General features: G+C 39.7%; 1 protein-coding gene across 1 annotated transcript in view; it reads right to left on the bottom strand.

Annotated features, from left to right (window-relative positions):
- Positions 1-372: 372 nt before the first annotated feature.
- The window catches only part of SLC5A8 (solute carrier family 5 member 8), a 39,995-nt gene continuing 14,778 nt past the window's right edge, over positions 373-25,589 (bottom strand). Inside the window, exons 5-15 of the mRNA XM_028532725.2 lie at positions 25,185-25,339; positions 22,431-22,571; positions 19,237-19,366; positions 16,129-16,217; positions 14,874-14,986; positions 12,430-12,497; positions 10,807-10,893; positions 9,631-9,839; positions 6,254-6,357; positions 2,639-2,718; positions 373-2,372 (exon numbers count right to left, since the gene is read on the bottom strand). Of these exons, the coding sequence (XP_028388526.1) occupies positions 2,247-2,372; positions 2,639-2,718; positions 6,254-6,357; positions 9,631-9,839; positions 10,807-10,893; positions 12,430-12,497; positions 14,874-14,986; positions 16,129-16,217; positions 19,237-19,366; positions 22,431-22,571; positions 25,185-25,339 (1,302 nt within the window). The 3' untranslated portion in view covers positions 373-2,246. The remainder of the gene's footprint in view (positions 2,373-2,638; positions 2,719-6,253; positions 6,358-9,630; positions 9,840-10,806; positions 10,894-12,429; positions 12,498-14,873; positions 14,987-16,128; positions 16,218-19,236; positions 19,367-22,430; positions 22,572-25,184; positions 25,340-25,589) is intronic.

The raw sequence follows: 25,589 nt of genomic DNA on the forward strand, positions 1-25,589 counted from the left end.
TGTGAGGTAGATGTTTAGTATTATGTTTCATCATTAGAGGAAATAAATAATTTCAAGGTTATACAACATGTCAATGACAAAATAAAAACAGACAACTTGTGTGGGTTTTTCCCTTTCATTTGAGTTGTTATGATAAAAAAATAATTAAGAACATTAGGTTATTTCTTTGATTTTGCCCAAAGATTTAGATTAAATAAATAATTTTTAATAATAATATAACTTTTCTTAAGAATTATATCTGCCACTCAAATAGCCCTAAAAGTAAAAGATCAACAGAGTACAGATGATGCACTGTAGAACTGTGTCCCTGAAACCTGTATAATTTTGTTAACCAGTGTCACCCCGATATACTCATTGAAAAGAAAAAACAACTTATATCTGAAAGTCGGATATTTATAAAAGTAAAAGGTCAACAGCTCCTAATCACAAAGACACACTGTGGTAAAAGAAAGTGGAAAAAAATGGAAGTACTTTCTCTCTCACTAAAAATACACTGCAAACCCCTTGGCAGTCAGATACGAGAAGAAAATAAATGACCTGATTTTGATTTCCAAAATTGAAGAGTTCTACACACATGTGCATTTAGAATTATGAAATAAATAACAACAGTTCAAATCACACTCACATAAAACAAAAAAAGATTGTCTTTCTACTCATTCAAATGTACAGGTTTACAAAATTAAATGTGCTTACAAATATACTGATTTAAAAATAACATCTATACACATATAAAATATATGAATACATTGTTACTTAAGTGTTATATAAATCCCTCTGTTTTAGATAAATGGTACTTCCTATTTTTTTATTTCTTAATGCTTTCAATTAGCAACCATAAATGAGCATGCTTCCCTAAATATCAGAAAAAAGCAAAAATATATTTAATTATAAAATAGATCAATGTACATAAATACTTCTGAAATTATTTTAAAACATTGCAAAGCTAAAAAAACCTCTAAACAATATCTAATATGGGCACTTTAGGGAAAAAAAGTTATTGACAAAAGCCTTAATATTTACCAAACTCTTAGCTATAAATGTAGCAAAATAAACAAAATAAACTTCAAGACTCCTACTTGAAATGTTAAAACATGGAACAAACCATACATTTAGTAATTCCAGAACATTAAAGAAAACTAGTGTTTGCCTATGTAGTTTAGCTCTTTAACTGGGAGGATATACTAGAATTCAGGATTTCTAAGCATATGTATCATTAAATTCAGTTGATTACAAAGTAGTTGACATTCAAAAATTCAACTTAATGGCATTCACTGTAATCATCAAGGGAAATTCCAAGGAGCTTAACCATTTTTAATCATGTGAATGTCCTTGAATCACCAAATGCATGAGTACCTACGTGGAAGGTACTTTAGTCAGTACTAGGCTCACGGGTGTTTATGATTTATAGGCCGGGGCTTAGTGAACCAGGATGTGGGTTAGCATGATTCCCATGAGGCGTCTCAAGACAACAGGGTAAACAGGAAATCAGGAAGGCAAGCAAAGGTAAAGTGCACAAGAAAACCAACGCTGATGCGAAAGAAACTAGGAGTGCAGATGAGACCCAGAGTCTAAGAAAGGCAATACAAGCAGGAGGTGGCCAGGAACTCTAGCTAACAAGCAAAAAGGCATAGGCATAGATGCTTGGCACCAAGAAGACCTTGCTAATTGGGCCCATAGTCTGTCCCAAACAGTACGTTTCTTGATTACTACCTTCCTGAGCCAGAATTGGTTTCAAGGCTGATGTGTGCCCTGGGCTGACAGTGGTCAATGAGAAGCAAAGATACACACAACGCAGACCTGTCACCTCATTTCTCCCTAAGAATAGAGTATGCAGTAGGAGGGAGAGAAGCGCATTTCAAACTTATATGCTAGCACCAAAAGTGTGGAAAATATTTGTAATAATGTCTGAATTTAAGAATATGCTTTTGACCATCAGATATGTGTGTATGTGTGTGTTATCCTTTTGGCACGCAGGGGGTCCTACCTTTCACAATGATAGCTTCATGGATGCAAAGCAGTGAGACACGGGAATGCTGACACAGACACTCTGAGCTCCAAAGCAGCATCACGAATGAGTGTAGTCGATGAGGAAAGTCAGGACTGTGCCTAACAAAATTTTATCCCCCCAAAGTTTCCTCCAAAACACTCGTGACAGAACAAAAAAAAATGCCTAACCCTGATTGGATTATCTTAGAAAACACAGAAAACTGAGACACTGTGTGGGGTCATCTAGTATCACAGCTGTTTCACAAATGAGTCCCATTGATCTTGCCACTTTGATCTGTGAAGTTCAACTCAATGTGGTTGAAAGCAGGATTATCAGTTCCCCCATCTTCTACTGGATGAGATTTATAGCTTAAAACACGGTCCTTCTGAAAGAAAATGTTAACATGGTCATTAGAAAAAGGAACTGTTCGTCCATTTAATTCTAAATAGTCACTATCACTTTGCTTTTTCCAAATCGGCTTTGGAAAGGGAGCCGTCTACCAAGGGAGAGAGAGGACAAAAACAAGTCATGAAATCGGGCAAAGACCTTCCTTGTCCATCAGAGTTCAAAGGACTACGAAGACCAACTAGTTATCTATTCAGGTGATAAAAGCAGTTGTACTAATTTGAAGGAAAAAGAAAGCCAACTTACTTTCTTAAAAATGTCAAAATTTGATAAGACGTCCTCTTTAGTTAAGAGAAATTTGCGGTCTAAGTTTTGTTTTCTTCCTCCTGAAAAATATATACATTATTTACATTATTAAAAGGATACCTATAACTACCCAGTGACCACCCATCACACAGGCATTGAACCATGCACATTCAACTCTACACACATAAAACACAAAGAGAAAGAAAAGCTTTTAGATAGTGCTGGACACTTAGCCTACTGTCTCCCTTGCCTCCTTCTGCAAGGCTGGCACTGATCAGTGTGAGTCCAGTGTTTCGAGATAAATGCAAGCCAGCTGCCTCATCTGGTACTCAACTAGAGAATGAGTCCAATACTGGTAGGAAAACCGGTTTAAGAGCATCCTTCATGATCTACAAATAAAATATCAAAGCATTTGCCTCTGCCTCAGATGGTCAAGTTGCCTTTCCCCTATGTGGTGGCTATGAATGTGGATGTGTGTGAAGAAGTGCAGGAAAGTATAAACTGTTGAATGAATTATTTAAATAAAAACCAGTATGATGATTGGTGTTTGATCCAATTCCTCTTCTCGAAGGTTTTGCTTTGATTTGATATTTTATTTGTGGATCAAAGAGGATGCTTTTAAAACCGTGTATCTCAAAGAACCTCTACATAAATCACCTAGGAGAACTACTTAAAATGCAGATTCCTCAACTCCAACCTGGAAAGGCCCAGTTAGAATCTCTGGGGGGATGGGCACTGAATTCTGACTTGCACCAAATTTTCAAAGTGGTCATTATTCCCTCCAATATTTGAGAAGCACTACTTTAGTAAAAATACTAGAGTTTTAATTTTGGGAACCTCTGCTGTTCTCAAGAGGAGATCAGCCTCAGATGAATTCACTCAACAGCACTGCCGACCACGTGCTGGAGACTCTGCCAGGTGCTGGAGAGGCAGAGTGAGGAAGACCGTCCCTGCACTCACAGTTCGCCATCTACTCAGGGAACTCTTCACCCCACTTTCCCGATGATGAGACACGCTCCCACTGCACAGGGCCTGGTGAGGTGAAGTTCAAACACCCACCAAGTCCATTTGGCCTGGTCTTACAGATTCCCAGCATCCTATAGTAGAATTGAAATATAATTCCCAAGGAGCACCAGAATTTTATGTTTCTAGATTCTTTCCAAGGTGCTCACCGCCGCTGTGGAGTGGGAATGTCCTTTATGAAATGTATAAAGTTGAAGTGTTTTTTAACCAAACTGGATGCCTGTTCTCCTGGAAAGAGCTTTACTTTTTAAAACAAAACATACAGTTGTGCAGGGTTTGAGAATCAAAGCATTTAAGGGGAAAAAAAAGATTTCTCTAATACCCCATTTTTTAAAGATTTTATTTATTTTATTTTTAGAGAGGAAAGGGAGAGATAGAGAGAGACAGAGAAACATCATTGTACAGTTGCTGGGGGTCATGGCCTGCAACCCAGGCATGTACCCTGACTGGGAATGGAACCTGCGACACTTTGGTTCGCAGCCCGTGCTCAATCGACTGAGCTACGCCAGCCAGGGCAAATACCCCATTCTTAAAGGGAAAAAAATGGGTTAAATAAGGACCAAACGTCTGATAGTACAGGTTAGCTGTGTTCCAGATCTAAACAATTGGATTACTGGTGAGAAAAATTTAAAATCTGCCTTAATATACAAGAAGGGGCAAAAGTAGGTTTACAGTTGTGAGTATGAGAAACACAGAGTTTATTCTTGTTGTATTATTTGTTAATGATGGTATTATTTTCCATACGAACAACTGTAAATGTACTTTTGCCCATCCTGTGTATCAAAACAGACAAGAGAACAAGCCTACCGTGCTGGTAATTTTATTTATGAGAAAAAGCCCAGTTTGTCTGGAAAAGAAACAGAATAATTTAAAACAACTGTTTCATGGTTAACAAATAGTTACAAGCTTTGTTCTAAATGGGTCATAATTATACGTTGTGATAGATAATAATATTATAATCAATATAGATATAATTATATTACTCTCTCCAATAATTATTCACATAATTTATTAATTATAAACACAAGCGTCAGAAGTTTGGAAGACAGTGCTATTCAGGTAGCAAAAAACAATGAGAGAAGGATTCCTTCGAGCGTCACGGTGCTGGTAGCTTTGTAGCATAAAGCAAAGACATCCCACACACTGGGACCAAGTGTAGGATGTCTGACTGGTTGCTACACATCGGATAAAGAGGGCAGTGGAACCACCTCCCCCAGTTTGGTGGCTATGGATGCAACCGTGTTCAGGAATGTAGGAAACGAGAGAGCCTGGCACTTTTCCCCAACCCACACTACTAGCCTGGTCTGAGCCACTGTGACCGCTCACCTGATTACTGCAAAGCCTCCTACCTGCCCTCCTTCCCTTACACACTATTCTCAAGGCTGGATCAGAGTGCTCCTTTGAGAAGTATTGGAAAAGCAGTTGAAGAAAATATCCCATGTAGTAGACCTAATAGGCACAGAGGTGGAAAATAGGAGAGAAAAGGTAAGAAAATTAGAAGAACTCTCCAAGACTGAAACATTTAACTTAAAGGGACTTTGCAGAAAGAGAAAGCAGGAAATTACAAAAGAAATAATATAAGAAAATGCCCTAGAACTGAAGATCATGGGTCTTCAGACTGCAAGTCCCCACTGAAGGCCTTGAGCAGGGCAGCACTATGAAAGGGGCCACAGGCAAGGGGTCGGCAGGTATCATGACAATACTACCAGAATGCCAGAAAACAACACTGGCATTCTCAACAGAAACACAGGAAAGCTAGACAAGAATTAAGACATTCCCTCACAGACAAGAAAGTTGTTTTCAACCTAGGATTCTCTACCCAATCAAGTAAAAGGGAGCATTAAAGACGTTTTCTTCAGGCATGCATCACTTCCAGAATCTCCTCTTTCCATGTGCTGCATTCAATTAAGGAGGTAAATCAGAATCAGGAGAGGTAGGGTGCAGACAGCAGGGAATCTCACACAGGAGGGAGACCAAGGGAATTCAAGGAGAGAGGACAAACCAAAGTGCCAGGGTAACAGTTCTGCAGCAATCCAAGAGAGCAGTGTATACTATGTGTATTATCAATTTGATTTGTTAAATTATTTTTTAAAGTTTATGAACATCTGCAAATAGCCCTCACACACTAATTACTATAAAGTTTATAATCATCACTCCTTACGTGTCTGTACTTCTGTACAGTTCATAAAGGTCGGTGTGGGACAATGACACAGGGCTGTGGTAACAATATATGTAAAATCCCTAGCATTATAGTGGGGTTATGCAATTTCTTTCAAGCATTTTATTTTTGTCTTAAAGCAACCTGTGAGATAGGCAGGTCGATTATTATTATTCTCAGTTCACACAAAAGATAGCTAAGGCTCAGCGTAGCTATACAGACTTCTCCAAGTGCATGTGGCTAGTAAATGGCAGAACAAAGATTCGAATAGAGATGAGTCTCCTGCCCTCAAACTTCCCATGAGTAAAATGCAGCAAACAATTAAACTAGCTGTTAACAGGACTATAGTGAAATAACATAAACAGCTAGAGAACAGATGTGGTAAAAACTGATGTAGAGGTAAAAAAAGACAACACTGGTGTTTATACACTTACCTGTTAATAAACTGATAAGCATTCCCACGAGTAACGTCACCAAAGTCCCAAGGGTGCTGAAGTACAGGTACGATAAGGAATACCAGTTATCCATGAGTGGAGTCCTAAGAGAGAGCACAGCATAACTGTGAGATGTCACGGAATGCTCCTAACAACTAAGAGTGTCAATAATCCTTAAGGAAAACTCTAAATGCAATATTTCATAATGATTTTAATGTCATAATCTGCTGTCCCAAGTTTATCTTATTGGATCAGGGATGAAAAGTATGACTTAACCTTGACTCTATACTATAATACTAAATGTCCACGCACATTCATTCAACTCCAGTTGGTGTCCCAGGCACCGTTCTTGTCATCTGAAAGTCTACCATTGAAAAGGTAGGTGAGGTTCCTGCATGCATAGAGTTTACATACAAACGTGGAGATAAACACAATAAACAAGTCAATTAATCAGTGTAGTAACTTCCACTGATGGAAAGTGCTGTAATGGAAAAGGAAACGAGGCCATGTGACATTAACAGGGTGGAAAGAAGGAACTACAGCCTGATGTGTGGTCAGAGCGAGCCTTTGTGAAGCAGTGACATTTGAACCGAGATCTGAATCACAAAAGGTTCCGAGGGAAAGCGCCCTACAGAGGGGCGAACACCAGCCCTTGGAAGCACAGTGAGCATCTCCTGGGAACTTAAAAAATAAAAACTGAATCCGGGTGACCGAAACCGAGGAGTGAGGCCACCGATGGGCCTCTTATTCCATCTTCAGTGAGACCGCCCTCTGGATGATTTCCGAAGACGCTGTGCGGATTCAGGCCATCGCGCCTTCGCGTATGTTGTTTCTCCGTTCTGCAGTGTGCACTCCTCCTTCCTCCTGCCCCTTCTCCCAGCCTCGTTCACCTGATTGACTCCTGCTCGTATAATATTCTTCTAAGAAGGCTTCCTTAGCTCCACCCAGAAATAGTTAGGCTCTTCCTCCTCCTGGCCCCCATGACAGCCCAGGGTTACCCCCTGTCTCAGTGTATTGTTCAATAGTTTATTTTCTTGTCCGACTTTCCTTCTGGTCATTTTCTGTGACAAGAACGACTTTCCAGACCTTCTCCTTCTAGCCAACCTCTGCATTCTTTTAGTGGGACGACACCTGTGAAGTCCTCGTACTAATCTATGCTTCAGCTTTGTTTATATTCATCCTTTTAATAAGTATTTATCAAGCATTTATTAGCTATCTACCAGGTGCTGGTTATTATACTTATTGTACTTACTGAGTTAGTTGTTTTGTGTATATTAATACACTCTCTCCAGCTAAGTGATAATTTCCTGTAAGGCAGGAGCCACAGTAACTCTGAGGGGAAGACTTTCTGTGGCGGCCACATGAGGAACCAGCCCAGGGCTGAGTACACAGTTCATATTTAAAAGAACCTGTTTATTAGCTGAGTTATTTTATAAATAAGCTAACATATAAAAGTGTTATTAAGGTACCAGGAACACAATAAACCTCAGCTGATTTATTTGCTTCAGGAATTCCAATAACCATTTTTCTCTTAGACTCTTAGATTAAGAGAGATGTTTACACAATCAGAACAAATGATAAACATAATTGGAAGGGTCAAGTCAAGGAACGTGTATAAAGAACCCATGGACAAAGACAAGGGCCAGGGGAGGATTGAATGCAGGAGGTAAGGGTGGGTAAGGCACGGGAGAATAATGGGGGGGGGAGAATGGAGACAATAGTAATTGGACAACAATTAAAAAATTGTAAAATAAGTACACCCTGAATATCCTCCCACTTACCCTCCCATTAATCTTTTCTCCCCCGTGACTCTGACAAATGACATCTCACCAGGGCCCTCATTAGTGGTTTCGTGCCTGTCCAGACTGCTCCCTGCATTTCCGTACCCCTCTCCCCACAGCAGCCCACCTAGTCAAATCTCTCTAAATATGCCCCAGGTTCCGGAATGACCTTTAGTCTCTACCCGTGTGGAGTTCCAACCTTGAGCTCCCACTGACAAACATTCTCATAGCTGAATTCCCTGTGGGACATAAATCATTAATAATGTCACACTACTTCTCTCAAGAGAGAGAGATCGTGTTTTGACCCTAGCACAGGTGTCCAACCTTTTAGCAATCTCTGGGCCACATTGGAAGAAGAAGAGTTGTCTTTGGCCACACATGAAATACATTGTGACACATAATCACAAAAAAGCTGTCATAATGTTTTGAGTAAATTTGCAATTTTGTGTTGAGCTGCATGCAGTCCGTGGGCTACAGGTTGGACACCCCTGCAAGGGAATGGTTCTCCAGTGGTTTTTCATTCAGGACAAGCTGGAACTGGGCCAATACTTTGAGGGCAGTGGTCTCGTCTTCCCGGCCCTTGGACATATCCACGGGGTTTATGCTTTCAGGCTGGACATTTACACAACTGACCTATAAACAATGAGGAGGTTGAGGCCCCAGCCAGCTGCGCAGCTGAAAATGTGTAATAACTTTTGCCTCCCCCAAAACTTCACTGCTAAGAGCCTACTGTTGACCAGAAGCCTTGCCAACAACATAAACAGTCCATGAACATATATTTTGTATGTTATATGTATTATGTACTGTATTCTTAGAACAAAGTAAGCTGGAGAAAGAAAACATTAACAAAATCATAGGGAAGAAAACTGTATTTACAGTACTTTAGGTATTCATTGAAAAACATCTGTGTACAACTGCACCCGCACAGTTCAGACCGGTACTGTTCAAGGGTCAACTACATACTCACTAAAGACAGCCTTGCTCTCGCACCCACCGTGCAATAAAACAATCATCTACTGACAGGGCTACATCCCTGTAGTAAATCAGGCAGCATCAGTATCCAGAAGCTCAGAAGTGTACTGCATGCTGAAAACTCCAGCAGGAAGTCCAACTCACTGCTAGTGCTCTAAGGATTTGGAATCTTTAAAACTGAACTAATAGCCACATATTTAGACAACTGTAGCTTTGGTCAGTAAAACCTGCATACTTCAAAGACAATGTAAGCAATGGTTTTTTTTCCATAATTGAGCTTTTCACTTTAAAAGTTTTTAAGTTGACAAAGAAAATTTTCATTCAACTAGAGTTGATACTTCATAGCATTTGCCCATAATGGAATTTTTGTTTTTGTTGTTGTTGTTGTTGTATTCAAGCCTTCTCCAGATCTGTAGGTAAGGCAGAAGTTTCTATAGAAACTGAAAAAGTATGGCTTTTTATTTTGCTATTTCTGAACAAACTATCATAGCAGAAAGCCACTGCGCTCTACTCATTTCAGAATTATGCAAAAACCACAGTGTTGCAGGAAAAAAAGAAACTGGGGTTCTCTACCTGCTACATCTATTTTTAAAAATTATGATATTATAAAACTCAATTCAATACCTTTCGACATTGTGTATTTGCAAAGCACTAGTAGAAAACGGCATTTCTGTAGTTGTCATCCAATTTGTCCCATTGCCTGTGCTATTAGTACAGCCACTGGTTTGGAGGGGAAGCGGCATGGATCTCTCCGGAAGAGGGGGATAAAGCTGAGCTCCAATTCCGACCCAGAAAGAAGCACCAAATCCAGCCAACAGACCAACGAGTGCTCCCTGCAAAACAAGAGTGTTTAAAAGAAAAACAACACAGTTTGCTTTGAGATGGATGTTGATATTAGAAGGTTATAGATGGAGACATCCTCTCTGAAGACATCAGTTTTCCCAGCCTGTGGAAAACTTGGGCCCCCCACCCTTGCTTGTTATCAGTAATCCAGGTGTTTTGTGACCTCTGAAATGATGTAAGCCCTAGTTCCAAATGACGGGGATAAAGGCAAACCTGGAGCTGGAAGCCCCTTCCTCTGGGGTGGAATTTCCCTCCTTCCTTTAAGAATAACGATCAGAGAGGGCAGCCTGTACCTCAGGCTCCACATAGAGCAGAGAGGGGAGAATATTCGACGGTATGGGGAAAACATAAGCCAAAGCACGATGGGAGAGTGAGAGGGCTGCTGACCAGACTGGAGGATTTATGTTATGGACGAGGACTGTGAGCTGTTTCCTTAGGCTGGGAACCCCTGAAGGCAGAATTGGGGTTCTTTATGTTTGATGCCCTGACACTTACTGTAGCTTTAACTATCAGAAGTAGAAACTCTCTGGTCGAGGTGGTGAAGACCTTATTGCTCTCTTTGCTGTATTCTGGATATTCACAGGCATCCTCAGCCCTGCTCTCCTTAAATCTCTCATATCAGAGCCTGTCAATCTCCTTTAATTGTTAATGGTTAATTTTCAAGAAGAACAAAAGGATACATGCACAAGAAATGTTGCCCTTTACTTATATTATGAATATGTGAAGTTGCACTATACTGTTCTGGCCGTTTACACTGGGCTCCACAAATGCAGGCTCCTGGTGCGCAGTACTTCACCGTACACCCCAGCCGAGCTGGCACAAGTAGTCTAAGTCATTGAGACAAGTCACTGCTGAGGGATGTCATAGGAACCACATCTTCACAACTAAGAAAAAATTGTAAAGCCACTGCTGTATTTTGGAAAGAAAGCTTTACATCTATTCATTCTTTATACTTACAGTTGAGTTGGCAAAGGGAACCAAAATGCCCAAAGAAAACAAGCCCAGAAGCGGTCCACCGATCATGCCGATTATGCTGAGTGCTGCCTACAGAAATAAGATAAAGTCGGCAATTAGAAATTTCAAGTCCAGAGTTAAAATGTTTCAAATTAAGCCCTGGCTGGCGTAGCTCAGTGGATTGAGCGCGGGCTATGAACCAAAGCATCACAGGTTCAATTCCCAGTCAGGGCACACGCCTGGGTTGCAGGCCATGGCCCCCAGCAACCACACATTGATGTTTCTCTCTCTCTCTTTCTCCCTCCCTTCCCTCTCTAAAAATAAATAAATAAAATATTTTAAAAAAATGTTTCAAATTAATGTCATCGAGATGAGGATTTAAAGCATTTAGGCTCCTCCCCCAAAGCATGGCAGCCTTGTCATGGGCAGAGAGATCATCAGAACTTGGAAACTTCTGCGTCTTAGCATCCAGTATCCACATGCTCCCTTGGGCATCCTCAAAAAAGGGAAGCCAACTGTAAGGGAGGTGGAGACTCAGGGGACAATGGGAGCACCCACAGGAAGCCTAAGTCAAGAGTGACAACACTCCTCCCAGCCTGGTTCTCCCAGACCTTGATGACTAATCACATCACTCCTCTGTGCTTTCATTCTCTCAAAGTCCCCCTGGAAACAAGGGTGTAGATAAGTACCGCTAAGGGACCGCAGATGGCAAAGAAACCCAATGCCACCCTTGGTTCCCTAAGTATGGAACTAGAACGAAAATCGTGATTTTAAAAAAGATGTATCAAATCACGTGGAAAGAGACTTAAAATCCAATTGACCAATGGCAACCTTTGCTTTGAGGTATAGAGGCCAAAAACATGAGAGCAAAGTTTACTGTGGGAAGAACGGAGAAATGCAAACAGCTGAAACTCCCAAGAGATCTGTGTTCCCAATAATCAGGTAGCTAGTTTCTGAGAGAGGACAGAACCATAAAAGGAGTGCCAGGGGCACATTAATTTGTCCACAGAGAAAACGCCTACCTTATGAACCAGGGAAGGAGTGTGGGTATTGTGACAGAGAATGTGTCTGAGGAGGATGCGGACTCATGGTATGAACCCAAGGAGTCAGACCGTTCACAGCTCCTGTGAAAGCCAGTCTCAAAAGGTTACATACTATGTGATTCCCTTCATATAACATTCTCGGTGTGGTGAGATTACAGAAATGGGAAATAAATTAGTGGTTGCCGGGGGTTGAGGAAGTAGGGGCAGGAGGGAAGTGGGGGTGGCTACAAAAGGGCAACACGAGGGACCCTTGTGGAGATGGAAAGGTTCCATCGCTTGACTGTATCACTGTCCACAGCCTGGTCATGATGCTGCACTACTGATTTGCAAGATGTCACCAGACCATCGAAGGAAAGCAGGTAAAGCATGTATATGAGATCTCTCTATGACTTTTTACAATTGCGTGTAAATCTACAATTACCTCAAAATGGAAAGTTTAATTTAAAAAAATTTTTTAAATAACTTAGTCACCTCAGTTCCTTTATGTGGTAAATATATAAAAAGAGACGTCTGGAAGAAAGATCACATCAACATTAAAAATAAAAAGTGATTATGACTCAAAGCTTTGAGGGTCAGCTCTTACCTGCAACAAAGCCCCCATGAGTGATGCCAGAGCAGCCATTGCAATACACAGGATTCCAAACAGCACACCTAGATGGGCGAAGTAGAAGGCAGTATAAAACCCAGACCCAGAGGATTAGACTTCTCAATAGAACAAGCCAGCACACCTTTGATTCAAGGCAGGTAGCATGACTGCGGTGAAGAATGGCCACATACACCAGAGCCCGCTGAAAAAGGAAAGAGGTGTTTTCCTACCGAGTCAGCAGTGTGTGAAGGAAAGAAAATCCTGACATTGTGTCCAAGGATTAATTACAACATTAGGTTATATAAGTAAAGAATCCCTAGAATTAACTATAGGGATTTTTAAAGCTAAGAACTATTGTATGATTAATCTAATCCTCCATCAACATTTCTTTAATATAAAAGAAGGCTCGGGTCTCTGTTTTCAGTTGGTCAAAAAGAGGACACAGTTCCACACTGCTCTGTACAACGTGGTAGGGGAAGGGAGTAGTAAACATTGGAAATTAGAGTCTTCTGACTTCAAGTGTTCGTTTCTTCTGGGAATTGGCAATCCACACAGAGGGGTGGTCTAGGACCTTAAATCCTCTCATAATCTCCACCAACAGGCCCAAGCCTTTCCTGTTAAGCTAGCAAAGAAAGGCGGTTTCAAGACAAGTATCATATTCTCCCTTCTGCAAAAATTTCTCCAAAAACTTGTTGATAGAAATTCTGTAGCCTCCACTGGTGGTCAGATTATGGGGTTTTTTTGACTTTCAGTATTTTCCAGATTTTCTCTGAGTGCATACTTTACTATTTAAATGATAGGAAAACTTATTTTTTTAAAAAATCAACTTTATTTTTAAAGACTTCCATTCAACAAAGATCAGCTGAAGTCATTCAATATAATTTCCCACACATACAACTCAAAATACAGTAATATAAACAAGAAATTTGCTCATCATAAAATTGGTGCATTCCTTATATTATGTTATTCCTATCTTACTTGCACTAATTCTCACACCTTTGTTAAGTATATTGGGTAAATAATTTCATTGTAGCTAAATGGAAAAAACTTTCATTAATTTTTTGCAAAGAGCTCTTAGTGCCTGATTTTTTAATGTCTCTGATCCTAATAGGATTAGCTTGAGTCTTCTCCATTTGATAGCTCATGCACGGCTACCACTATGGATTTTGGTGTTCAAAGTTATCAAAAAACAGTCAAATCAGCTGCCATGTTTTTCTTGATGAAGTCCTTACTGTAAATGCCTTGAGATAATAATTTCATGCAAATCTCATTGTTAATCACCAGCAGTATCATTCTTGGAGCACCAGCTAGTGCCTTTTATTTGATATGCATTATCTCTAAACCTTACAGTATCCCTGTAATGGGAATATTTTCCATATAAAGAAAGAGAGGCTCAAATGGGTTATTGTGTTTGCTCAAGCCTAACAGCAAGTAAATTAATGAAGCAAGATGGGGTTTGTCTGGCTTCCAAATCTATTCATTCTACTAAACCATCCAGCTTCAATAACCTCTTAGTAAGCCAGTCTTATTCTTCAGGAAGTATTGTATCATTCTGAAATTATGCTCTAGGATTAAAACTGGGTATACAATAAAATGATGCACTACTATTTAAATTAAAGGTACAGTGAAGAATACAAATTAAGCTCTTGTTTCAGGTTATAGCCATGGCAGTTATATATAGAATTATGGCTCAAAACTGGGTATTATTTATAATTTCTTTGACAGTTTGCTCACATGATTTTGCTAAGGTTCTTTTAGAATCTTAAGATTCTTTTTTTAAAAATGTTAGTCATTCGTTCTAAAACACATACACACAAGAAGGTGAAATGACCAATGAAATGCGCTAGGCAGATTTCTATGAGTCAGATGTTACATTTGGGTCATTTGGGAAATAAAGGTCTTTAAACCTTCCCATTCAAGCTGATATTTAACCTGAAATTAGGTCTTATAATCTAAGAATAGAATTTGAGCGTTCCTTGCATAATTTTACAGGCCGTCTCCAGGATGGTGTATGTATACAGATGAAACAGACAATCAAGCCAGGTCAAAAGTCACAATGCCCTGTTTCTTTGTCTTCAGTTTGTACACACAGACGGTTACCTTAAACTGATGGTTCCTTCTTAGGGAATATAGAAAAAGTGTGGTTCCTGGTATTAAATTAGGATACTTCTTAAAATTTTGGTCAAAGTCAAAAAGGAAAGGGGTTGAATATTTTTTTCTGTGGCTGAGATTTTAACAGACTTGGATTAAGAAATTGTTCTTTGTGGTTCCTGCCAATTAACTGATGTGTCTTCTAAGTCATGATGGCAAATATGTCACAGGCACACATATGTATATATGTTTACACTCAGAGGTCCCTACTCTGTATCTTTCATGGAAAAGAGTATCTCTGAAAACCACCCCCCAGAGCTACAAAGTAAATTGTGAAAATGGAAACTCACTCATTCCTTGGGAAATCCAAGACAGAGATCTTTCTGAGACTGATCTCAAGCGTGGTTTGATCAGATCTTCCACAGTGACTGCTGCTAAGGCATTAATACTAGAGGACACTGTGCTGTGAAGGAAAACAGGAAATAAAACTTTTGGTTGATGACATGTAAACTATAATAATGCTTTAAGCGGGAATGAGAAAGGGGAAAACAAATCGTTACTTCTGAAATATAACCAGATTTCTACTATATTATTTTTAATGATCACAGCTTCCTCTTCCTGGAAGCTGTTATCTAAGAGTGATTCAGGTGACATTTATAGGCTTACTAGGGAAAAAGGATAATTTAATGTTGCTTCCATGTTGCAATTAATCATCAGTGTTTATGGAAAGAATCTACATAGATTATGCAGTATCATTATATAGTGACTTCAAAATATACTATTCTTTATGCACAGAGGACTGTCATAAGTCTCACTAACATATGCCATAAAGATCAATATTAATTTCCTGATTCCTTACTAACATATGCTGTAGTTTGTTAATGATATGAATTCCCTGGAGCAAACACAAGCAAAGTGCAATGAGTAAATCCAAACATAGTGTATATTATTCAGCATGTAAATAGGAAATTTTAATTCTAATTTTCCATTTGGCCACACTTTAGCCACATGTATATATTTTTTAATTTTTTAAAGATTTTATTTGTTTTTAGAGAGAGGGGAAGGGAAGGAGAAATATCAGAGAGGGAGAGAAACATCAATGTGTGGTTGCCTCTTATGCACCCCCTACTGGGGACCTGGTCCAAAACCCAGGCATGTGCCCCAACTGGGAATGGAACTGGAGACCCTTTGATTCATAGGCCTGAACTCAGTCCACTGAGCCACACCAGCCAGGGCATAGCCACATGTATATTTTAAACTGAGACTGTAGGCACCCATTTTTGATAGCTACCATCATTGATCACCATTACTGCGACTCTACAGGGCATGTGATGGTGTATTAGGTAGATGGGACCAAGTAGAAAGTACAGACAGGTAACAGAGTGCTGACCCATAGAGGTAAGAATCAAACCAACAGCAGATACTGCAGTAGACTGCCTCCAGTGAGCCATTTGTGCCCATGTCCAGGATTCAGCTTTATCCCCACTGATATCCAATAAAAAAGGAAGCTATCAATGGGGAAACCAACTGGGTTCCCCATTGGGTTATTAACATTATTGGGTTAATAATAACCCAGTGGGGTATTATTAGAGTCAACGTACATACCTTAACGTTCCACTGTAAGCACAGGCCACAAAAAGCCCAGGAAGTCCTGGGTAATCTTGCAGGATGTCCAATACCAAATACGGCATGAGCTGAAAAATTCCAAAATTTACTCCTGAGTACTATTGGCTACCTCGTAAAATTAATGAATGCTTCATTTATCTTCTGTTTTTCAAGAACCAAAAGTAGCTATTCTGTATAACTGAAATTTCTAAATACCCCAAATTAAGCTATTTAACTGCTAAGACCTAAAGAAAAGAATAGCATGGTAGTTAAGGCCACAGTCTCGAGATTCAGACAGATGTGGCTTTTTTAACATAATTTTTCTGATCCTCAGTTTCCTCATCTGTAAAATAAGGGTGATAATACTAACCTCATAGAATTGCTACAAAAGATAAATTAGATAATCTCTATAAAGCTGCTAGTATAGTCTATGGAATACAGTAAATGCTTTATAAAAAGTAGCTATTCTCATTCTTTGAAGTAATAGATCAATTTAAAAGAAATATTTTACACACCTCTGTGCAAAGTAGCATTTACTTAACTTTACTGGGCGACTCAAGGCTGCCCTTGCGAACCTGCAGCACTGCCCAGGACTGAAAGTATCGTTATGGCTGCATGAGACGCAGTGACAAGTGGAAAGCAATGTCAGCAAAATCCTGACACTTGCTGCTTTTTAAAAACTTCCTGATACCAACTTGCTTTTTTCATAAATTACTTTAAAAATAAATATTCAATAAGGATAGGGAGGTATAAGACTTCATCACTATGTTACATGGCAGTCTTCGAGCAAAATGGATTTCTGAATCAAAAGGGGCCTGAGTAGGTAATTTTCCAGGAGAAACATGTCCACTAACTTGCATTGAAACATTATTAATTCCTCCTCCCGTACTGCAGGGTGGACGCCAGTCCCTACCTTATCAGACTGTTGGATTTCACTTAACAAAGGTTTGTTGGTGGGAGATGGAAGAGCATCCTTCATTGTTTCAAGGGTCTGCATTGAATTGCTCTAGAAATGCTTCCTCCATGTTCTCCAAAGCTTACTAACTCTTTATTCACAGATAATGAGACTAGCACTTCTCTCTCTATGAGATTAAGACCCAATATTTGTAAGATATTTTAAAAGTCTAACTTCAAGCAATATTCTACACATAAGCAAAGGGAAAGTGTTTACTGTTAGTGTTACAACAAGAACTAAAATTTTCTACCTTGTCATCAACTTTCTCAAATTCTGTGGTGCGATATTTCATATTCTGAACAGCCCCCTCAGGTATAGATGGAATCAAAGGGGTCAGATTGATGAGAGAAAATTAGTAAAACTATATGTAGGTACTAATCCTGCTTCCTAGGGTGAGCTCCTGCAGAATGGGGCAGCAATGTATCTTTGCATTCCTCAGTTAAGATTTTGACCTCACCTTCCTCTGACTGTGCCTTATTTATATTGAATTGTATCCCCAGTGTGATATTAGATGAATTAAGAATACAGTACTGGACACATTCTGTAAGGATAAGACCTCTTTCTTTTTCAAACAGCACACACTGTCTGAGTGATTGGTGTGTGCATGGGAGACCCTTGAACGCTTTTATGACAAGGAGCCTCAAGGTGAGGAAGTTATAGTGGTTGTTTTTCCCCAGGGGATGGGGAAGGTATGTGAATTTTTTTTTTCTCAAAATCCCCATTGCCTTCATGATACAAACTACAGACAATAAGGGTTGACAAAAACTCACAAACATTCTTGACTAGAGGGGATACACTGGAAGAGGGCTTCCATCTTCAGAGTAAACATGACTCTCGGGTCCTCTGGGTGAATAGGAAGGGTCTGTTTGCCACGAGGACGGCATGTGTGGACACAGGGTTGAGACGCACAGCTCAAGGATGCTCTCATTTTCCAATCCCACAAAGACAGTATTTTTCTGGAAACATGTGATGCATTTGCACCAACATGAAATTCAGCCTGTCTTTAATTGTAATGAGTCCTCTGAGCACTCGATTTATAAGCGAGTCTTAGGACATAATTATGGCAAGAACTAAGAGAATGAGAACTCGGGCTTTATACTCTGGTAGTCCTGGGTTTGAATTCTAGTTACACTTTCTGAAAGACAGTCTATGGCACAGAGGTTCAGTTAGGCCTCTGGGTGCAGCCTGCCTGGGCTGGAATCCTGGGTCCAGCTTTACTAGCTGGTAATTTAATTTTTCTGTGCCTCAGTTTCCTCATCTTTAAACAGGAGATAATCACAGAACCTACCTCAGAGTATGGCTGTGAGAATTAAAAGTTGAAGTTTATACAAAGCACTTACGATAGTGCCTGACCCGTGGTGCATATTTGATGATTGTGTGCAGCTCTTCTTATCAATTAGCTATGTGACCTTAGGCAATTTCTATAACTTCTCGGAGATTCATTCATTCCCTTATCTATAAAACTAGAATGACAAGGCTGCGAGAACAAGATAAAGCATGCAAAGCTCTTGGCATAGGATCTTATCATGTAGTTGGTATTCAGTAAGTGTTCACTGCCTAGATCCATCTCTCTGACACTTAAAAACTGACAGGTCCACAACACTGTGATAAGTTTGCACAGTGACAGCTGATCACTAGACTCAGGGGGGTGACCACACTGTACGGCATGAAAATGTCAAATCACTATATTGTACACCTGGAACCAATGCAACTAATAGAATATTGTATACCAATTATACTCTGAACAATAAAAACCGGAAAGTAAACTATTTATAAATAGGAGAACTAATACTACCACAAAATGTTCTTTGGCAACATGGTTTGTGTATAGTTTTGGCTTTTTAAAAACGTGTTTACATTACTACTCCCAACTTGAAATTTTCTCAGATATTTCATTATTTTAATCTTGGATACAGCCTTCTTTATCCTTGCTATATCTGCTGAAGTCATATTTTGCCAAATGCTTTATAGAAATTAAATATGATCATATTATGCCTATTTACTGTTTATCTACAAGAACATGAATGTCTTTCTTCCCAACAGTTAAGCTTTCTGAATGTTCTTAAAAGTACTGCGCGCTAACCGATTGCGCCACTGGAGCTCAACTTTCTGAATGTTCTTAATGCACGTGTAAGAAGGACATGGTACCGAACCTGGTCTGGCGCAGACACTTCCTTGTTTGTCCAGGGATCGCAGTCTTGGTACCTGGAATAGAGGGCGAGCCCGCAGAGCACCGCGCAGACGAGGATGACCCAGAGTCCCAGCAGATTGATGTAGAGAGACCTGAAGAAGCGAAAACAAACCAGCAAATGACAGCTGTACTTTCCTTGCCAAGGAGGAAACTGGTTACATAAGCAGAAGAAACTTTCATGACTGTATTCAATACGTGTGTGTTATCTTCTGTTTATCAAAAATGCTACTTATTTTATCCTGGCCTAGCCCTCTGCTTATGACGTCAATGAACATGTTGGGAAATACTTAGAACAGGTGAGGTTTTCCCAGAGCTCCATGGGCATTATTACCTTTATGATGGTATCTAATTACACTACTTCAGGGCTTCTTGTCATGAAGTAAAGCTTTTTAATAGTCAACAGAGCAGCAACTATTGCTCATTTTCCCTTTAAAGTAGCACAATTATAAACTGCTAAATATACTTAGCATCTACATAGAACTCATCAAATGTGTTTGAATGTGGTTTGTAATACCATCCATTAGTGTGAAAGGCAAACCTGTATTCCTTAAATAGTATCTTCCCAAACAATGGTCAGCATTATTTTTTATTTTTTTAATATAATCTTTATTGCATTTTTTCCATTACCGTGAAGTCCCCTTATACCCCAACCCCTGCAATCACCACACTGCTGTCCATGTCCGTCAGTCATTTCTCCTTTTTGCTCAATCCCTCCACCCCCTACTCTCCCTCCCCAACACGGTGTGTGCTGCAGGAGAGTACGAACGTTTACAGAACAGTGCTGGAGCCAGGCCTAAACCTAAAACATGTCTCCACCTACCACATGTGACCCTGCGCAAATAATTTAGCCCGTCTGACCCTCAGTTTCTTCACTTGCACATAGAGATCACAATGTCTACCTCATAGAGTTATAAGATGAAATGAAAGAGTATATATTATATGATACAGAGCTTGGCCAGTAATAAACACTTGTTAAGTAGTAGTTATTGATATTACTAATATTGATGCCATTGAATGCCATGTCCCGATAATCAGTCGAATAGTCAAGGTTTCTCTCACTACGTCTTCTCCAGTGGTGCTATGGCAGACACTGCAATGGGCAGCCCTGGGATGAACGGAGGTACCACCCCTGCAGTCATGGCTCCTTCTCTGGGGAGTCTGAGGAGCACTGGATTCAGAGACTGAAGAAAAGCTCACTTTCCTCACCCTCACTTGGGACAAGCCTGAAGAGTCATCGGAGCTTTAAGCCTCTGTTGAGACTGCACTGAGGTCCAACTTCTCCCTCTGGCTTTGCTGCCCTCCTCCCTGCCCTCGCTTCCCTGGAAGACTCTGGCATGCCAACCTCCACCTCAGTGTCTGCTGCCCGGGGGACGGACCCGACGACAGGGGCCAAACAACAGACTGCTAGCTGTTTTTCTTGATTGGCTAAATTTATTGTGTTTTGTCATTGTCTAAAAATAGAAAGAGTAACTATACCTCATCTCCAAATCATCAGAAAATATACCCAGATCCTTTCCTGCTCAGACGCTCCTCTTGCCTATATATGAGTTTAATATTTAACCGTGTTGTTTTATTTGACTTGAATGCTATTCAGATAGATCACTTATCAATGTCTGATGTTCTCCACAGTCAGTCAAGGTCAGTAAGTCTGATTTGGGGCTGGGATTCGTTCTTCCCACGGGGCCAGTGTTAGAAAGCCTCTGAAAATGGTCTCCCTGAGCTCAGGCAGTCTGCCCTTTTAAGGAGGCCCATTGGGCTATTCTGAAAGAAATTGTTTCTTTTTAAGAAAGCTCTAATGCTGTTCTTTTAGTTACAAAAGTGGGCTCTTGGAACTTCGTGTTTCCAACAAAATAGAAGAACATGTGCACAATTAATACTTCGGCTAAGGCATCAGTCCTAGTGTAGATTTAAAGTCGGGTAGATTACTAGATATATTAATGACATTCATTCAAAGTTCCTTAAAATACTACAACTCTTAAGTTCGATTCTGGGTGACTGCCTGTCCAGGTGTTGTACTCATATTCATATAGATTTTTTACTGGGGGATTTTCACAAAGACACTGTCTGAACCAATGCATTCTCAATATATTGAGTTCTGACATGTGACATCCCAATATTTTCATGTTCTCCTTAGAACAGAAATAAAATTGCCACTCCTTCTCCTATTCCAATCACCCTGTTACTCTTAATCTATTTAGAATTTTTAAGCCCCTAAGTACCTGCGGGCTGAGCCAGCCTCATCTGCCGACATGGGAAGTGGTGGTCACCATGCTTATCTGAGGTCTCCTGAGGAAGAACCGGCCACTGATTATACTCCTTCCTCAAGCCAACGGGCTTGAGAGTTCTCTGACGATGTCGTCCTCCTGATCTCTGTGCTTTGTCCAAATTACTCTGCTTGCCTGCAAGGCTCTCTTACTCTTTCCCTGCCCGCATGCGATCATTCTTTAGGATCTGCCTGGCTGATAGGAATGTCTCAATTGGGATTCACATCCCGTGATTTCAGGTGGAAAAGAGCTCACATTTCCTGGACACTTACCATCGGCATATAGAACATAGTATTTTACAGCACCTCCCATGGGGTGTATGATGTTTCTTATGCTCATTTTACAAGTTTAGAAACTGAAGTTCGGAGAGACTATATAACTTGCCCAAGATCACTCAGCTAGCAAGTATTAGAGCAGAGTTATACACCTGTGACCGTTTGAAAATAAAATACACCAACACCTCTGGCACCATTATGCCCTGGAGCACTTCCTCTTTTGTTACAGTGTCTCACGAAACTCTTGTACCTCTCTAGTGTTATTTCACTTTGCACATACTTGAGTGTATTTCCCTAACTTGCTGCTAAGTCACTTAATGACAAGAGCCATATATTTGTAATTTTCCCCATACCTCCTTGTACAGATGTACAATAAATACCTATTTATTTGATAAGATTTGTTTTCCTTAATAATTCATGTAAATGTGTTTAAATATCTTCTTTGAAACATAGAGTACCACTTTGCTCTAATTCACCCTTTCATAAGTATATCATGTATCTGTTGGAATTTCATCATTCAAAACACAAACTTAAGCAAACTTAAGTCTGACTTATGAAAGAGTTTCCATAAAGTCAATTAATTGTTATTAATGATACACATGCATAATTTGGCTTACAGTTTTGCCTGGAATCTGTTTTTGCAGGAAATGTATCTCTGCACTTGGGACTGGTTGACACCATACAGGCTGGTCCATGTGAAGGTCCCTCCTATAATGATTGTCCAGAACGTGTGTCTTTGCAAAGGGTTGGGGTCGAAACTAAATGGAAACAAAGAGAAAACAAATCAGAACTACTGGGAAAGAAACTACAGATATCCCCCCAGACTATTTTTGGAAGCAAGCAATGTACACTTACATAAATATATATACATACATATATACACACAAATTTACTAAGTAATTAGAAAATGTAGAAATAGTCCTAATTTAAGTTCAATGAAATAAAATTGACACTTTCAGAGAATCGGGAATTCTGGATGGGATTGGGGAAATCCCATCCTAGTACATGTATACCGTTTTAGTTTGTATTTAAGCTTAGGAATTCAGTCAATTAATAGTATAAAAGTGTTCATGTTCTAAAACTTCCATGCCACAACAACTGTGCTTTCTCAAAATGTTATGTGCACAAGCTAAATACTAAAAGTTGAAAGTCACTTTATGACCTGTACCAAATATTGTTACAAAGAAAGCTCAACTTCCACATTTACTATACATCCTTTAACCCTTCTTACTGTATCACCTTGGGAGGAATGATTCTCTTTATTTCTGATACATAACACGAGCTTGAAAAATGTATGCAATATTAGCTATCAGGGAAACTTTCTGAACATTATAAAATTCTGGAAATTTGTTTCAAATCAGTTGAGTAAAATGTTCCAATTTTGTGCATCTTCTGGCATGCCAATGAAAAGATGAGAACCTTTGTTCCATATTCTAACATTTCACATCAACGTCTAAGAGTTTCTAGAGTGTTGACCTTTCCTCCCACAGAGAAAGAAGCTGTTATATTAGCTAATGGAAGCCAAAAGCCAAATGCATTCAGTGAGCTCTGTGAGGCCATAGAAGCTTCAGAACACCCAGCTCAGAGATTTTAGGCCACATGGAAAACATGTACCAACTACAGACTGTACAGAAAATACTAAGACAAAAATCCTTCTCCTCAACCAGAGCAGATCTCTTGCCTACAATATTCTTAAAACAAAGCTGCATAACGAGGAAAAATTAATAACGTATTTCATTATTATTTAACTGGTTGGCAACCTTCAAAGTAAACTCATATAAATGACTAATCTTTTACTTTTTAGAATCTCGTCTTAACATATAAGTTATCAGTTCATTGTGGCAATGGGCTTATCCTTGTTATAAAGTGACCGTTGTCTTGCAGGAAAATGATTGGTTTCACATCCTCTCCCCTCAACGTAGCCTAGTAGGAAGAGACGCAGGAGCACTCAAGGTCTCCTGAGTGGCCATGGCTTCTTGTATCCATGCCTCCCTTCTGGTATCACCAACCCAGGTTTGCTCTGGAGAAACTGCCACTTCTCCAATAAATAGCCTAAATGGCTGTCAATCAAAGTATCCTGCTCTGCCCTAGCTAAGTGATGCAGTCATGGCCAAGCCTGGCCAATTGGAGGCTCTCTTCCTTGAATCTGAATCTTCAGATAGAAGGAGAAAGGAATATTGGAAACAGTCCATTCTCTGTAGCACATCCCTGCGACTTAACACAATGACCCTGTTCAATTTATGAAAAAGCTTTTCTCAAACATTAGTGCCTGTTTTCAGAAAGCCAGAAGAGAGCCACCAAGAGCAAAACAATATTTTTCCTCTTGAAATGATGCCGGCATGCCTGTCTCAAAACAGAGCTGCATAAAGAGACAATGAGCTGCCCTGGCTGGTGTGGCATAGTGGATGGAGAGCCGAGTGGATGGTGTGCAAGAAGCAACCACACACTGATATTTCTCTCCCTCTCTTTCTCCTTGCCTTCCCCTCTCTCTAAAAATAAATAAATAAAATCTTTTTTTTGGAAAAGGAGAATTAGCTGTTCTCCTTTATGTGTTCTCATGTAAAATGAGCCCTTCTCCACATGGAACATGATGTACAAGAATGACAGTGATGACACAAAAGGAAAGGTGTTTGAAACATCCTTTAAAATTGGATGATGTATTTGTGGTGAAATATCTAGTTTCTCCATTAGTCTCTCTGGGAAAACTGAACAGCTGTTTAACACCTTCTATCAGGTGCCATGCTGACACTGGAGGTACTGGCCTTTCCTTTTCTAGTCAATTCTCTTGAAATAAGGTATAATAGTATATAATGCAGATTATATACTTATATTTACATATCATATATGTGGCATAATAATATAAAATATATGGCATAATAATATACTATATGTTACCATGGCAACATAAATATTTTTACAAATTATCCAGGCTACTTGAAACAAGGAACTGTCAAAATGGAATCGCTAGACAGTGATTTAGTGTTTTTCTCGTAAAAGGTTTCTTTCCTTATTTCTCCACTATCTCTTCCTTTATCACCCTATCCCTCTCTTCGACCTCACCCAGACTTTACTGTCTGAAAGAAAATACTCTTTTACTATCAGTCCCTTCTCAGGAGGAAGCCCCATCCTAAGTGTCATGGAACTAAGTACACCTGACTGTCTTAACCCTTTAGAGACCTGGCAACAAGTCCTTCCACACTGATATGCCAGCTTCAAATTTCTGTATCACATCCTTAGTGGTGTTGTGTGTGTGTGTGTGTGTGTGTGTGTGTGTGTGTTTTCTAATGCAAACTTACTATTTCAATACAGAGATTTTTACAGAAAAAAAACAACAAAATATTCTACTAATCAATCTGTAAATAGCAACTTACTTCCAGAAGTTCAATCTTCCACCATTATAGGCATCATTTACGATATTGCTGATTCCACCTTGAACCACTGCGGCTTGTATGATTACACACAGAAACCCAGCCAGCATGATCCCGACTTGGAAAACATCCGTCCAGATAACGGCCTTAAGACCACCCTTTGAGGGGAAAGCGTATTAGGGTTAATGTTCTATCAGACACTATGAAGCACCTACGTGCTTACACATTCAGCTGTACAACTTTATTGAATACATGGATTTTGGCCAAGAAGTGCACTCAGAGCAGATAGGTTGGGAAAGCCTTCAAGAAAAGGTGATATTTAAGCCAAATCTTCACACATACGAGAGGCAGAGATGGAAGGTCCTTACGGCAGAGAAAACATGGGCAAAAGCATGGATAGGTCAAAGT

Source organism: Phyllostomus discolor, chromosome 2, assembly GCF_004126475.2.
Source record: "Phyllostomus discolor isolate MPI-MPIP mPhyDis1 chromosome 2, mPhyDis1.pri.v3, whole genome shotgun sequence".
NCBI classification, from domain to species: domain Eukaryota; kingdom Metazoa; phylum Chordata; class Mammalia; order Chiroptera; family Phyllostomidae; genus Phyllostomus; species Phyllostomus discolor.